The sequence below is a fragment of the Malaclemys terrapin genome, chromosome 5, assembly GCF_027887155.1.
Source record: "Malaclemys terrapin pileata isolate rMalTer1 chromosome 5, rMalTer1.hap1, whole genome shotgun sequence".
Taxonomy (NCBI): Eukaryota; Metazoa; Chordata; order Testudines; family Emydidae; genus Malaclemys; species Malaclemys terrapin.
In genome coordinates, this window is record NC_071509.1 from 143947774 (window position 1) to 143964144 (window position 16371).

General features: G+C 48.4%; 1 protein-coding gene across 1 annotated transcript in view; it reads right to left on the reverse strand.

The window, feature by feature from the left end:
• Positions 1 to 15805, reverse strand: part of LOC128838540 (E3 ubiquitin-protein ligase TRIM39-like) — a 29533-nt gene extending 13728 nt beyond the window's left edge. Inside the window, 2 exon segments of the mRNA XM_054030788.1 lie at positions 14139 to 14217; positions 15398 to 15805. Coding sequence (XP_053886763.1) covers positions 14139 to 14217; positions 15398 to 15805 — 487 coding nt within the window.
• Between the last annotated feature and the right edge of the window lie 566 nt (positions 15806 to 16371).

The window sequence follows — 16371 nt, forward strand, 5'->3', positions numbered from 1 at the left end:
GCCGAATAGAAAGGAATGATCACAGCCCTCAATCTGCTGGCATAGCTCCTACTTATACAGCCCAAAATGCTGTTAGCCTTCTTGGCAACAAGGGCCCACTGTCGACTCATATCCAGCTTCTCATCCACTGTAACCCCTAGGTCCTGTTCTGCAGAACTGCTGCGTAGCTACTCGGTCCCTAGTCTGTAGCAGTGCATGGGATTCTTCTGTCCAAAGTGCAGGACTCTGCACTTGTCCTTGTTGAACCTCATCAGATTACTTTTGGCCCAATCCTCTAATTTGTCTAGGGCCCTCTGGACCCTATCCCTACCCTCCAGCGTATCTACCACTCCTCCCAGTTTAGTGTCATCTGCAAACTTGCTGAGGGTGCAATCCAAGCCATCCTCCAGATCATTAATGAAGATATTGAACAAAACCTGCCCCAGGAACGACCCTTGGGGCACTCCACTTTGATACTGATCACTACCTGTTGAACCCGATGATCTAGCCAGCTTTCTATCCACCTTATAGTCCATTCATCCAGCCCATACTTCTAAACCAAACTTGTTATCGTGTCAACAAAGATATTGTTAGTTTGACAGGATCTATTTTCCATAAACCCATGTTGATTTGTACTAATTACATAACTATCTTTAAAAAGAACGAGGAGTACTTGTGGCACCTTAGAGACTAACAAATTTATGTCATCAATGTAGTGCAAGTAGAGTAGGAATGTTAGGGGACGAGAGCTGAGGAAGCATTGTTCTAAGTCAGCCATAAAAATGTTGGCATATTGTGGGGCCATGCAGGTACCCATAGCAGTGCCGCTGACTTGAAGGTATACATTGTCCCCAAATGTGAAATAGTTGTGGGTGAGGACAAAGTCACAAAGTTCAGCCACCGGGTTTGCTGTAATATTATCAGGGATACTGTGCCTGACGGCTTGTAGTCCATCTTTGTGTGGAATGTTGGTGTAGATGGCTACTACATCCATAGTGGCCAGGATGGTGTTTTCTGGAAGATCACCAATGGATTGTAGTTTCCTCAGGAAGTCAGTGGTGTCTCGAAGATAGCTAGGAGTGCTGGTAGCGTAGGGCCTCAGGAGAGAGTCTACATAGCCAGACAATCCTGCTGTCAGGGTGCCAATGCCTGAGATGTGGGGCATCCAGGATTTCAAAGTTTATGGATCTTGGGTAGCAGATAGAATACACCTGTGCAGATTTGTTCTTGTGCTTTTTCAGGGAGTTTCTTGAGCAAATGGTGTAGTTTCTTTTGGTAACCCTCAGTGGGATCAGAGGATAATGGCTTGTAGAATGGGGTGTTAGAGATCTGCCTGGCAGCCTCTCATTCATATTCTGACCTAGTCATGATGACGACAGCGCCGCCTTTGTCAGCCTTTTTGATTATGATGTCAGAGTTGTTCCTGAGGCTGTGGATGGCATTGTGTTCTGCACGGCTGAGGTTATGGGGCAAGTGATGCTGCTTTTTCACAATTTCAGCCCATGCATGTCAGCGGAAGCACTCTATGTAGAAGTCCAGTCTGTTGTTTTGACCTTCAGGAGGAGTCCACCCAGAATCTTTCTTTTTGTAGTGTTGGTAGGAAGGTTTCTGTGGGTTAGTGTGCTGTTCATAGGTGTGTTGGAAATATTCCTTGAGTCGGAGATGTCGAAAATAGGATTCTAGGACACCACAGAACTGTATCATGTTCGTGGGGGTGGAGGGGCAGAAGGATAGGATAGATTCTTCTGCTGGGCTAAGAGTATAGTTGGATAGATTAACAATATTGTTGGTTGGGTTAAGGGAACCACTGTTGTGGCCCCTTGTGGCATGTAGTAGTTTAGTGTCCTTTTTCCTTTGTAGAGAAGCAAAGTGTGTGTTGTAAATGGCTTGTCTAGTTTTTGTAAAGTCCAGCCACTAGGAAGTTTGTGTGGAAGGTTGTTTTTTTTATGAGAGTATCCAGTTTTGAGAGCTCATTGTACATAGAGTGCTTTCCCTGTTTTCTGTATAGGATGTTGATCAGGTGGTTCTAATAGCCCACCTTAACTGATTACTCTCGTTATAGTTGGTATGGCAACACCCATTTTTTCATGTTCTCTGTATATATATATATATATATTCCTACTGTATTTTCCACTACATGAATCCGATGAAGTGGGCTGTAGCCCACAAAAGCTTATTCTCAAATAAATTTGTTAGTCTCTAAGGTGCCACAAGTACTCCTGTTCTTTTTGCTGATACAGACTAACACAGCTACCACTCTGATAATTATCTTTTATTCTTTGTTAATCAAGTTCCATATCAACTGCTCCATTCTCTTGTCGAGGATTGGTATTAGGTTGACAGGCCTATAAATACCCAGGACAACCATGTTTATACTTTTAAAAAATTGGTACACCACTAGCATTCTTCCAGTCTTGTGGAACTTCCATAATGCTCCAAGACCTGTTGAAAAATCAACATTAATGTTTCAGAGAACTCCCCACAGAGCTCTTTTACAACTCTTGGATGCAAAGGAATCATTTCTGAAGCACTTAGAGGAGAGGGAAGTGATCAGGAACAGTCATCATGGATTCACCAAGGGCAAGTCATGCCTGACCAACCTGATTGCCTTCTATGAGGAGATAACTGGCTCTGTGGATGAGGGAAAAGCAGTGGACGTGTTATTCCTTGACTTTAGCAAAGCTTTTGATACTGTCTCCCACAGTATTCTTGCCACCAAGTTAAAGAAGTATGGGCTGGATGAATGGACTGTAAAGTGGATAGAAAGCTGGCTAGATCGTCGGGCTCAATGGGTAGTGATCACCCCAAAGGTCGGTCCTGGCACTGGTTTTGTTCAATATCTTCATTAATGATCTGGAGCAGGCCTGCACAACTCGTAAAGCGGCGAGGGCCATATTAGTCCAAAGAAAACAGCTGAGGGCCGAACCCCCCCCCTGCCCCCACCAAACCCCCCCCAGTGCCGCCGAACCGCCCCCCGTGCCGCCGAACTCCCCGCCAGCACTGCCCGCCCTGCAAAAACAACCCCTCCAGCGCCGCCCAGCCCCCCCGAAACAACCCACCCTCCCAAGCGCCACCCGCCCCGTGGAAACAAACCCTCCTTCCCCAGCACCGCCCCACCGAAACAGCTGTATTGAACCTTGGTAATATGTTATAGCGGGCCCCTAAGGTAGTATAATTAAGGTAAAAGAAAAATGTCTTTTCGCTAGAAGTAGAATAAATAAGATCTTCCCCCCACTTTGTAATCAGGTACCCTGTTGAATGAATGAGGTGTGAATGAGGAAGGCGTGGAAGGCAGGCACCTCTAGACAGCTGCAACCCTTGGAGAGGGGATGGGAGCTAGACCAGATCAGTAAAACAGATCAGCCACTGACTCGTAGCTCGCCACCTCAGCCCCCCCACCCACCCCAGCCAGCGATGAGCTGCCAAAATCTAAACAACCGGTTCCCTCCTCACCCCACAAGGGGGTCGTGGCCCGCCCCCACCCCTCCGTGACTCCTGCCCCATCCAACCCCCCACGTTCCTTGATGCCCCCCCAGGACCCCCTGCCCCATCCACCCCCCTTCGCTGTCCCCTGACTGCCCCCTGCCGCCCCATCCAACCTCCCCCTCCTTCCTGACAGCCCCCCCGGGACCCCTGCCCCATCCAACCACCCCTTCTCTCTGTCCCCTGACTGCCCCTGGAACCCCTGCCCCTGACTGCCTCCCACCGCCCCATCCAACCTCCCCCTCCTTCCTGACGCCCCCCCGACACCTGCCCCATCCACTCCCCTTCCCTGTCCCCTGACTGCCCCCCCTCGCCTCATCCAACCCCTCCTCTCATTCCTGATGGCCTCCCGGGACCCCTGCCCCATCCAACCACCCCTTCTCCCTGTCCCCTGACCGCCCCTGGAACCCCTGCCCCTGACTGCCCCCTTCCACCCCATCCAACATCCCCCTCCTTCCTGACGGCCCCCCCCCGGGACCCTTGCCCCCATTCAACCCCCCTGTTCCCCACCCTCTGACCACCCCGACCCCATCACCCCCCCCACCCCGATCACTCCCCCGAACTCCCCACTCCCTGCCCCCTTACCGCACTACCTGGAGGTGGTTGGCGGCGCTACAGTCGCACCGCTCGGCTGGAGCCGGGCCACGCCGCCGCCATGCAGCGCCTGGAGCACCGGGTCAGGCCGAGCTCGCAGCCCCCCTGCTTCCCGTGAATCAGCTGTTCGCTCAGGAAGCCTGGGAGGGCTGAGAAGCGGTGCGGCGGCTTCGCACTCAGGCCCAGGGAGACGGAGGGGGAGGTGAGCTGGGGTGGGGAGGCGCGAGGAGGGCCGCCCACGCCGCAGCAGGTAACCCGGGGGGCGCGCAGGGGAACCGCTCCCCTCCCCCCAGCTCGCTTCCTCCTCCCTGGGCCTGAGCGCGAAGCCGCCGCACCACGTCTCAGCCCTCCCAGGCTTCCTGTGCAAACAGCTGATTCGCGGGAAGTGTGGGGGAGGGGGAGAAGTGGGGCGGAGCGTTCAGGGGAGGAGGCGGAGGCGGAGTGGTGGTGAGCTGGGGACAGCCATTGGCTCACCTGCCCGCCCCCCCCACTGCCCGCCCGCTCGCTTCCTCAGCTCCCCTCCTCCGCCGCTGGCTCACCTGCCCCCACCCCCCGTCATTGCCCGCCCACTCACTTCCTCAGCCCGCCTCCCCTGCTGCCGGCTCACCTGCCCCCCCCCCACTGCCCGCCCACTCGCCTCCTCAGCCCCTCTCCCTCACCCGCCGCCGCGGGCCGCACAGTGAGCACACGCAGGCCGCATGTTGTGCAGGCCTGATCTGGAGGATGGTGTGGATTGCACCCTCAGCAAGTTTGCAGATGACACTAAACTGGGAGGAGTGGTAGATACGCTGGAGGGTAGGGATCGGATACAGAAGGACCTAGACAAATTAGAGGATTGAGCCAAAAGAAATCTGATGAGGTTCAACAAGGACAAGTGCAGAGCCCTGCACTTAGGATGGAAGAATCCCATGCACCGCTACAGACTAGGAACCGTGTGGCTAGGCAGCAGTGCTGCAGAAAAGGACCTAGGGGTTACAGTGGATGAGAAGCTGGATATGAGTCAACAGTGTGCCCCTGTTGCCAAGATGGCTAACGGTATGGCTAACGGTATTTTTGGCTGCATAAGTAGGAGCTGATTTTCAATGGCACTCACACTGCCCGGGTTCTGGCCACCGGTCCAGGGGGCTCTGCATTTTAATTTAATTTTAAATAAAGCTTCTTAAACATTTTAAAAACCCTATTTATTTTACATACAACAATAGTTTAGTTATATATTATAGACTTATAGAAAGAGACCTTCTAAAAATGTTAAAATGTATTACTGGCACGCGAAACCTTAAATTAGAGAGAATAACTGAAGACTCGCCACACCACTTCTGAAAGGTTGCCGACCCTTGTAATAGCTAATGGTCTAACTGATGAGAAAAAGTAGTGGTGGCTATGTGACAGTGAGTCAGAAAGGGGTAAGCAATTTGCAAGTTAAATGACCCAAATTCTACCTTTAAATACATATTAGGAAAGTATGTAAATAGTAATTAGGGCTATTCCTTATCAAGAGCTATCACAGCCATGTTAGATAGACTAGAGCTTTGAAATGTAGACTTGTATTGTTAAAGAATAGGAAGAAGATAGTGACTGTTGTAGTCTATGTTTAACTGTATCTTGTTAGAGGTTAACAGTGTAATCAGACGGTTCCTGTTTGTCACTATGTTCTATTGATTCAGAGATCAAAAGGGAATATTAACATTTAGATGAACTGTGAATGTGGTAATATTGTCTTCATTTCTCTTTGAAGTACGTAATAAAAAACCTATAAATGGTGGGAGATGGGCAACTGCCTTATGCTAATCCACATAGCCAATTATCAGTGATGCTCAGGAAATAGGAGGTCTACTTCAAAGCCACAATGCTTCACCTATTATTCACCTATCATAGAATCATAGAATCATAGAATATCAGAGTTGGAAGGGACCTCAAGAGATCATCTAGTCCAACCCCCTGCTCAAAGCAGGACCAATTCCCAGCTAAATCATCCCAGCCAGGGCTTTGTCAAGCCGGGCCTTAAAAACCTCCAAGGAAGGAGACTCCACCACCTCCCTAGGTAACGCATTCCAGTGTTTCACCACCCTCCTAGTGAAATAGTTTTTCCCGATATCCAACCTGGACCTCCCCCACTGCAACTTGAGACCATTGCTCCTTGTTCTGTCATCTGCCACCACTGAGAACAGCCGAGCTCCATCCTCTTTGGAACCCCCCTTCAGGTAGTTGAAGGCTGCTATCAAATCCCCCCTCATTCTTCTCTTCTGGAGACTAAACAATCCCAGTTCCCTCAGCCTCTCCTCATAAGTCATGTGCTCCAGACCCCTAATCATTTTTGTTGCCCTCCGCTGCACTCTTTCCAATTTTTCCACATCCTTCTTGTAGTGTGGGGCCCAAAACTGGACACAGTATTCCAGATGAGGCCTCACCAATGTCGAATAAAGGGGAACAATCACGTCCCTCGATCTGCTGGCAATGCCCCTACTTATACAGCCCAAAATGCCGTTAGCCTTCTTGGCAACAAGAGCACACTGTTGACTCATATCCAGCTTCTCGTCCACTGTGACCCCTAGGTCCTTTTCTGCAGAACTGCTACCTAGCCATTCGGTCCCTAGTCTGTAGCAGTGCATGGGATTCTTCCGTCCTAAGTGCAGGACTCTGCACTTGTCCTTGTTGAACCTCATCAGGTTTTTTTCGGCCCAATCCTCTAATTTGTCTAGGTCCCTCTGTATCCGATCCCTACCCTCTAGTGTATCTACCACGCCTCCTAGTTTAGTGTCATCTGCAAACTTGCTGAGAGTGCAGTCTACACCATCCTCCAGATCATTAATAAAGATATTAAACAAAACCGGCCCCAGGACCGACCCTTGGGGCACTCCGCTTGAAACCAGCTGCCAACTAGACATGGAGCCATTGATCACTACCCGTTGAGCCCGACGATCTAGCCAGCTTTCTATCCACCTTACAGTCCATTCATCCAGCCCATACTTCTTTAACTTGGCGGCAAGAATACTGTGGGAGACCGTATCAAAAGCTTTGCTAAAGTCAAGAAATAACACATCCACTGCTTTCCCCTCATCCACAGAGCCAGTTATCTCATCATAGAAAGCAATTAGGTTAGTCAGGCACGACTTCCCCTTCGTGAATCCATGCTGACTGTTCCTGATCACTTTCCTCTCCTCTAAATGTTTCACAATTGATTCCTTGAGGACCTGCTCCATGATTTTTCCAGGGACTGAGGTGAGGCTGACTGGCCTGTAGTTCCCCGGATCCTCCTTCTTCCCTTTTTTAAAGATGGGCATTACATTAGCCTTTTTCCAGTCATCTGGGACCTCCCCTGATCGCCATGAGTTTTCAAAAATAATGGCTAATGGCTCTGCAATCTCACCCGCCAACTCCTTTAGCACCCTCGGATGCAGCGCATCCGGCCCCATGGACTTGTGCACGTCCAGTTTTTCTAAATAGTCCCGAACCACTTCTTTCTCCACAGAGGGTTGGTCACCTTCTCCCCGTGCTGTACTGCCCAGTGCAGCAATCTGGGAGCTGACCTTGTGCGTGAAGACAGAGGCAAAAAAATCATTGAGACAGAGGCAACCTAGTGACCGAGGATGTGGAAAAAATCATTGCCTCTGTCTTCACGCACAAGGTCAGCTCCCAGATTGCTGCACTGGGCAGTACAGCATGGGGAGAAGGTGACCAATTAGCTTTTTCCACATCCTCGGTCACTAGGTTGCCTCCCTCGTTCAGTAAGGGGCCCACACTTTCCTTGATTTTCTTCTTGTTGCTAACATACCTGAAGAAACCCTTCTTGTTACTCTTAACATCTCTTGCTAACTGCAACTCCAAGTGTGATTTGGCCTTCCTGATTTCACTCCTGCACGCCTGAGCAATATTTTTATACTCCTCCCTGGTCATTTGTCCAATCTTCCACTTCTTGTAAGCTTCTTTTTTGCGTTTAAGATCAGCAAGGATTTCACTGTTTAGCCAAGCTGGTCGCCTGCCATATTTACTATTCTTTCTACACATCTGGATGGTTTGTTCCTGCAACCTTAATAAGGATTCTTTAAAATACAGCCAGCTCTCCTGGACCCCTTTGCCCTTCATGTTATTCTCCCAGGGGATCCTGCCCATCTGTTCCCTGAGGGAGTCAAAGTCTGCTTTTCTGAAGTCCAGGGTCCGTATTCTGCTGCTCTCCTTTCTTCCTTGTGTCAGGATCCTGAACTCGACCATCTCATGGTCACTGCCTCCCAGGTTCCCATCCACTTTTGCTTCTCCTACTAGTTCTTCCCTGTTTGTGAGTAGCAGGTCAAGAAAAGCTTTGCCCCTAGTTGGTTCCTCCAGCACTTGCACCAGGAAATTGTCCCCTACACTATCCAAAAATTTCCTGGATTGCCTGTGCACCGCTGTATTGCTCTCCCAGCAGATATCAGGGTGATTAAAGTCTCCCATGAGAACCAGGGCCTGCGATCTAGCAACTTCTGCTAGTTGCCAGAAGAAAGCCTCGTCCACCTCATTCCCCTGGTCTGGTGGTCTATAGCAGACTCCAACCACGACATCACCCTTGTTGCTCACACTTCTCAACTTTATCCAGAGACTCTCAGGTTTTTCTGCAGTTTCATACCGGAGCTCTGAGCAGTCATACTCCTCTCTTACATACAACGCAACTCCCCCACCTTTTCTGCCCTGCCTGTCCTTCCTGAACAGTTTATATTCATCCATGACAGTACTCCAGTCATGTGAGTTATCCCACCAAGTCTCTGTTATTCCAATCACATCATAGTTCCCTGACTGTGCCAGGACTTCCAGTTCTCCCTGCTTGTTTCCCAGGCTTCTTGCATTTGTGTACAGGCACTTAAGATAACTCATCGATCGTCCCTCTTTCTCAGCATGAGACAGGAGTCCTCCCCTCTTGCACTCTCCTTCTTGTGCTTCCTCCCAGGATCCCATTTCCCCACTTACCTCAGGGCTTTGGTCTCCTTCCCCCGGTGAACCTAGTTTAAAGCCCTCCTCACTAGGTTAGCCAGCCTGCTGGCGAAGATGCTCTTCCCTCTCTTCGTTAGGTGGAGCCCGTCTCTGCCTAGCACTCCTTCTTCTTGGAACACCTACTGTCAAGAGGCTGCTAGAGAGAACTCTTAGGCTCTGATCCTATTATCTCAGATCTGCTTAAGCCTCAAGGGAAGTTTGCGTCACAAGACTGAGGTTTCCTGTCCCATCTGGATCATCCTGACTTTGGACTGTAACCTATGGACTAATTCTGAAAGAACATTTGCAACTCTAAAGCTCACCATCTCTATGATGAAACTGACCTAAGAACTTTATTCATATCTGTATGTATAACAATCTTTTAACCACAGGAGTACTTGTGGCACCTTAGAGACTAACAAATTTATTAGAGCATAAGCTTTCGTGGACTACAGCCCACTTCTTCGTTATGCATCCGAAGAAGTGGGCTGTAGTCCATGAAAGCTTATGCTCTAATAAATTTGTTAGTCTCTAAGGTGCCACAAGTACTCCTGTTCTTCTTTTTGCGGATACAGACTAACAAGGCTGCTACTCTGAAACCAAAGGGGAATGTCTCTCTTTATGTCCTCATGGAAAGGCTGATCTCGTGGTTAAGGCACTAGCCAGTAATTTGGGAGACCGGGGCTCAGTTCCCAGTTCCACCCATAGACTCATAGACTCATAGACTTTAAGGTCAGAAGGGACCATTATGATCATCTGGTCTGACCTCCCGCATGATGCAGACCACAAAGCCGTCCCTACCCTTTCCCTTGACTCTGCTGTTGAAGTCCCCAAATCCTGTGGCTTAGAGACTTCAATTAGCAGAGAATCCTCCTGCTAGCGATCCCTGCCCCATGCTGCGGAGGAAGGCGAAAAACCTCCAGGGCCTCTGCCAATCTACCCTGGAGGAAAATTCCTTCCCGACCCCAAATATGGCGATCAGTAAAACCCCGAGCACGTAGGCAAGATTCTCCAGCCTGACCCTCATTGACCATTGATACTATTTACCAGTGATGGGACGCTGTTGATTAATTGACTAAAATCACGTTATCCCATCAAACCATTCCCTCCATAAACTTATCTAGCTTAATCTTAAAACCAGACAGGTCCTTCACCCCCACCGTTTCCCTCGGAAGGCTGTTCCAATATTTCACCCCTCTGACGGTCAGAAACCTTCGTCTAATTTCAAGCCTAAACTTCCCCACGGCCAGTTTATATCCATTCGTTCTCGTGTCCACGTTAGTACTGAGCTGAAATAATTCCTCTCCCTCCCTGGTATTTATCCCTCTCATATATTTAAAGAGAGCAATCATATCCCCCCTCAGCCTTCTTTTGGTTAGGGTAAACAAACCGAGCTCCTCGAGTCTCCCTTCATACGACAGGTTTTCCATTCCTCTGATCATCTTAGTGGCCCTTCTCTGTACCCGTTCCAGTTTGAGTTCATCCCTTTTAAACATGGGAGACCAGAACTGCACACAGTACTCCAAGTGAGGTCTCACCAGTGCCTTGTATAATGGAAGCAGCACCTCCTTATCCCTACTAGATATACCTCGCCTAATGCATCCCAAGACCGCATTGGCTTTTTCACCGCCACGTCACATTGCCGACTCATAGTCATCCTGCGGTCAACCAGGACTCCGAGGTCTTTCTCCTCCTCAGTTACTTCCAACCAATGCGTCCCCAGCTTATAACTAAAATTCTTGTCAGTCATCCCTAAATGCATCACCTTACACTTTTCACTATTAAATTTCATCCTATTTCTGTTACTCCAATTTACAAGGTCATCCAAGTCTCCCTGCAGAATATCCCGATCCTCCTCCGAATTGGCAATACCTCCCAACTTTGTGTCATCTGCAAACTTTATCAGCCCACTCCTACATTTGGTTCTGAGGTCAGTAATAAATAGATTAAATAAAATGGGACCCAAAACCGAACCTTGAGGAACTCCACTGGTGACCTCCCTCCAACCTGACAGTTCCCCTTTCAGTATGACCCACTGCAGTCTCCCCTTTAACCAGTTTCTTATCCACCTCTGGATTTTCATATCAATCCCCATCTTTTCCAATTTAACCAATAATTCCTCGTGCGGTACCGTATCAAACGCTTTACTGAAATTGAGGTATATTAGGTCCACCGCATTTCCCTTATCTAAAAAGTCTGTTACTTTCTCAAAGAAGGAGATCAGGTTGGTTTGGCACGATCTGCCTTTCGTAAAACCATGTTGTAATTTGTCGCAATTGCCATTGACCTCAAGGTCCTTAACTACTTTCTCCTTCAAAATTTTTTCCAGGACCTTGCATACTACAGATGTTAAACTAACAGGTCTGTAGTTATCCGGGTCACTTTTTTCTTGAAAATAGGAACCACATTAGCTATTCTCCAGTCCAATGGTACCACCCCCGAGTTTATAGATTCATTAAAAATTATTGCTAACGGGCTTACAATTTCTCGTGCCAGTTCCTTCAATATTCTCGGATGAAGATCATCCGGTCCGCCCGATTTAGTCCCGCTAAAGTGTTCAAGTTTGGCTTCTACCTCGGATACGGTAATGTCAATCCCCCCTCCTTTATTCCCCTCTGTCACGCTGCCACTATTCCTAAACCCTTCATTAGCCTCATTAAAGACCGATGCAAAATATTCGTTTAGATATTGTGCCATGCCTAGATTATCCTTAATCTCCACTCCATCTACAGTCTTCAGCGGTCCCACTTCTTCTTTCTTTGTTTTCTTCCTATTTATATGGCTATAAAACCTCTTACTATTGGTTTTAATTCCCCTCACAAGGTCCAACTCTACACGGCTTTTGGCCTTTCTCACTCCATCTCTACATGCTCTGACCTCAATAAGGTAGGTTTCCTTACTGATCCCTCCCCTCTTCCACTCTTTGTACGCTTTCTGTTTTTTTCTTAATCACCCCTTTGAGACGCTCGCTCATCCAGCTCAGTCTAAATCTCTTGCCTACTAGGCGTTTTCCCTTTCTCGGGATACAGGCCTCCGACAGCTCCTGCAACTTTAATTTAAAATAATCCCAGGCGCCATCTGCCTTTTGATCCATAAATATGTTAGCCCAATCCACTTCCCTTACCAGTCCCATTAATTTATTAAAATTAGCCTTTTTGAAATTGTAAACCCTAGTCTCGGATTTAATTCTGTTAATCCTTCCATTTAGTTTAAATCTAATTAGCTCATGATCACTCGAGCCAAGGTTGTCCCCTACAACCATTTCCTCAACGAGGTCCTCACTACTCACCAAAACCAAATCTAAAATGGCCTCCCCCCTCGTCGGTTCAGCTACTACTTGATGAAGGAATTCATCAGCTAGCACGTCTAGGAACATCTGAGCCCTATTATTGTTACTAGCATTTGTTCCCCAATCTATATCCGGGAAGTTAAAGTCTCCCATGATTACACAGTTCCTATTAGTATTTACTTCCCTAAAAACATTAAATAGTTCTCTGTCCATATCCAGGGTAGATCCCGGCGGTCTATAGCACACCCCAAGCACTATCCCAGGGGAGGCTCTAGTAGTTCTTTTACCCAGTGCGAGTATTGCCCAGACAGACTCCGTCTTATCCATTCCATCAGTTATTATTTCTTTACAGTTTACCTCATTATTGACATACAATGCTACCCCCACACACACAAAGACCTTTGTTCCGGTCGTTCCTAAACAGCACATACCCTTCCATACCTGTACTCCAGTCATGACTACCGTTCCACCAGGTTTCGGTTATTCCTACGATATCCGGTTTCATTTCTCGGACCAGGAGCTCCAATTCCTCCATTTTGTTACCTAGGCTTCTCGCATTGGTGTATAAACATCTTAATGTATACCATTTAGCCTGTCTCCCATTAGTTATGCAATTTGGTACGGACCCCTTACTGTTCATCTCCCCTCTCCTTCTTATGTCCAGTCCCTTCCCCCCGGCTATATCTGTTCTTATCTCATCACCCTCCTTTTCAATGTTGGAATCTGGCGTGGAGATTAACTGGACATCTCCCAACCGTCTCCCCCAAATTCCTAGTTTAAAGCTCTTTTGATGAGATGAGCCAGCCTCCCTCCCAGAAGTCTATTTCCTTCCCTACTCAGGTGAAGTCCATCCCGTGAGAACAGTTGTCTGTCCCCGAAAGCCTCCCAGTGGCCATACATCCCAAAGCCCTCCTTATAGCACCACTCCCTTAGCCAGCTATTTATCCTCACAATCCTGTCAGCCCTTTGCTGCCCTTCTCTAGGAACAGGCAGAATCCCACTGAAGATGATCTGAGCCTCGATTTCCTTGAGCGTCTTCCCCAGTCTGGCATAAGCTCCCTTGATTCTCTCTAACGAGAACCTAGCCGTGTCATTCGTTCCTACGTGAAGGATTATCAAGGGGTTCTTACCTGCTCCTTTTAGGATCCTTTTCAACTGTAGGTCCACATCCCATATCTTAGCACCCGGTAGACAGCACACCCTTCTGTTCTCTGGGTCCGCCCTGGTCACAGGCCTGTCTAACCTCCTCAGTAAGGAGTCCCCAATCACGTAAACCTGCTTTTGCCTGGTGACAGTGTGATCTACTAATCTATCCTCTGTTCCCTCTAGTCGTACCCTTGTCCGTTCCTATTTTCCCTTATACTCCCCCTTGTGGCATCCTGTATCCTCCCGGGGCCCAGATTTGGTGCTGTCTGCATCAATTCCTCCCCTCTCTCTATTGGACTAGCTGCTCTTCTCTTCTTCCTCACCCTCGCACCTTCAGTTACTACCTGCTGCCCCCCCTCCTTGCTATCCAAACACCCAAACCTGTTCCTGAATTCTATTTCCCCTTCACTAGCCCTCCTTTTCCTTGGCCTGCTTCTCATGGTCACATGCTTCCACTGCCCTTGTTCTCCCCCTGACATTCCCCCCTCACAGACCTTAGCCCCTGCTTCCACCTGAACCCCTGAGCATTCCCCTTCAGCCCCTCCTTGCCTTTCCTCCATCAGCTGCTCAAACCCCCTTCTAAACTCCACGAGGGTATCTACCTGCATCTCCAACCCTCGGATCTTTTCTTCCAGCAGCTCTATTAGGCGGCACTTCATACAGACATACCTCTGGTCAGGCACCCCCGCTAGCACCATGTACATACCGCAGCTGCCGCATGCAATCATCTGCATTATGTCCCCCGCTGCTTGGCTCACGGCTGCTGTAGTCTCTGCCCACTGCACCTGGGGAAACACAGCACACGGGACACCACGCCCTCCCGTCTCCCCTTCCATCTCCCCCTGCAAACTCCCACTCAAACTCCCCTGTTAGCAGCCCTGTTCGCTGCCTCCTGTGCCGCTGCTCTGTAATAATGAGCTCTTCCATCTGGCAGAGAAAGGTACAACACAACCCAATGGCTGGAAGTTGAAGTTAGACAAATTCAAAATAGAAATAAGGCATAAATTTTAATAATGAGGGTAATTCACCATGGGAACAATTTACCAAGAGGTGTGCTGGATTCTTCATCTCTGACCATTTTACAATCAAGATTTGATTTTGTTTCTGAAAAGATCTGCTCTAGTTCAAACAGGAATTCGTTCAAGGAAGTTCTCTGGTGTGTGTTATATAGGAGGTCAGACAAAATGATCACAGAGGCCCCTTCTGGCTTTGGAATCTATGACTATGAATTCTCCTCCACACAAAGCTATTTGCTTGGAACCAACACCATATTTAATTGCATGAGGCAGCTGTTCCCCCTCAGAGCTATTGTCTCAGGCTCTCTGCAGATTCAGGCAGATGTATCAATTATGCTTGAGTCATATTTTCAAGATTTTATCTACAAATATGGAGGCTAGAAACTTTTTTTTTGTTAATGAAAACTGAGGTTCTGATATAATCAGGTGACCCCAGAAGCTGGGGACCTAGGCAGGGTCCAGACTGCCTAGCCTTTATCTAGCATTGTAAATGCTCCATACAGCAGAGAAGGGCTCTTGTGTTTCCCAGGAATGTGGATGCCCTGCTGGCAGGGCCTGGGCTGGCAGGGGTGTGGTGGAACCAGCTTATCCCTCCATTCCTGGCCTGGCAGCAGCATGGAGACATCTTGCTTCCACCCACTTGGTGGGGAGAGTGCCTCATACTGAGCTCTCGAGACCTCATCTGCTTAATGAACCACCCATGGTTGACCATCTGGGGCAGCATCAGTGGCCAGGGCTCCCTGAACCTGCCTGGAGAGAGGGAACTGCAGGGGAGAGATTTTGATGGAGCTGCAGATCAGGAAATTCCAGGAAATTGGGGGATTCTGTGGATATGAGAGGCAAAAAAACCCACCAGCAATCCCAACCAACCAACCAATAGAGCCTCCAGCTCACCTAAGAGACTGAAAAGGAAAGAAATGAATTAAGCAGAGTCTGGAGTGTTTCCTACCTTGTATTTCTGGATAGCCTCCTCAGTGATCAGCACCATGTGAGATCTGTGCTCTGGGGAGCTCCTGCAAACTCCAGCCAGGGCTTCCTCATCCTCTTCACAGAACTGATCCAGGGGTTTCTCGTGTCTCACACACAGATTCTCTTCTCCTGGTTTTGAACTCAGTGTTTTACTTTTTTCTATTGTATTTGCCAAGTCCCAGTTGGGTTGGAAATTTCCTTTCTGGATCTGGGCTTTGCATATGGGGCAGAACAAAGGGGTCTTGGTCCACTTCTCACAGTACTGAGTGATGCAGCCTCGACAGAAGTTGTGCTCACATTCTATACTCACCGGATCTGTGAAATAGTCCTTGCAGATGGGACATTTGGCTTCCTCTTGGATTTCCCATTCAGGAGTAGCTGAAGCCATGGCTGTTTGTTTCTTATGATCTTGTTATCGCTGCCTTCTGCTCTGCATCTTAAGTGATTTTATTGATTATGCTGGTCCCCGCCCCACCTCATATCAGCTGTTCTCCCGCACAGGAGCAAGTAAGGTGAAGATAAAGGTGGGGCTGGGAGGAGGAACAGGCACAAGATAAGAAAAAAAAGGAACCTTGAATATATGGGGTGAGGAGAAGAAGGAATGGGAGGGGATGTACAGCAGTTGAAAGGGAATGGTATTAAAAGGGGGAGGAAAGGTTAGGTGATAGATTGATAGATCGATCGATCGATAGATAGATAGAATGCACCACTTTTATCATATCAAGGCTTGGCACTTCTCCCTCTGGTGTTGGGGAGAGTGGAATAAACCAGCTCTACTCCAGAAGTTTAATCCTTAGTGATGGTTTATTTACACTAGTTACAGGATAGGCCCTTGGGCTGGCCTGAGAGTTTTCTTTAAGCAAAAGAAATTCATTTCCTAACTTGCACTGACACAGGAGTGCTGGAACTGGGGGTGCTGGTGGTTCGGCAGCATCCCTGGACTTGAAGTAATAA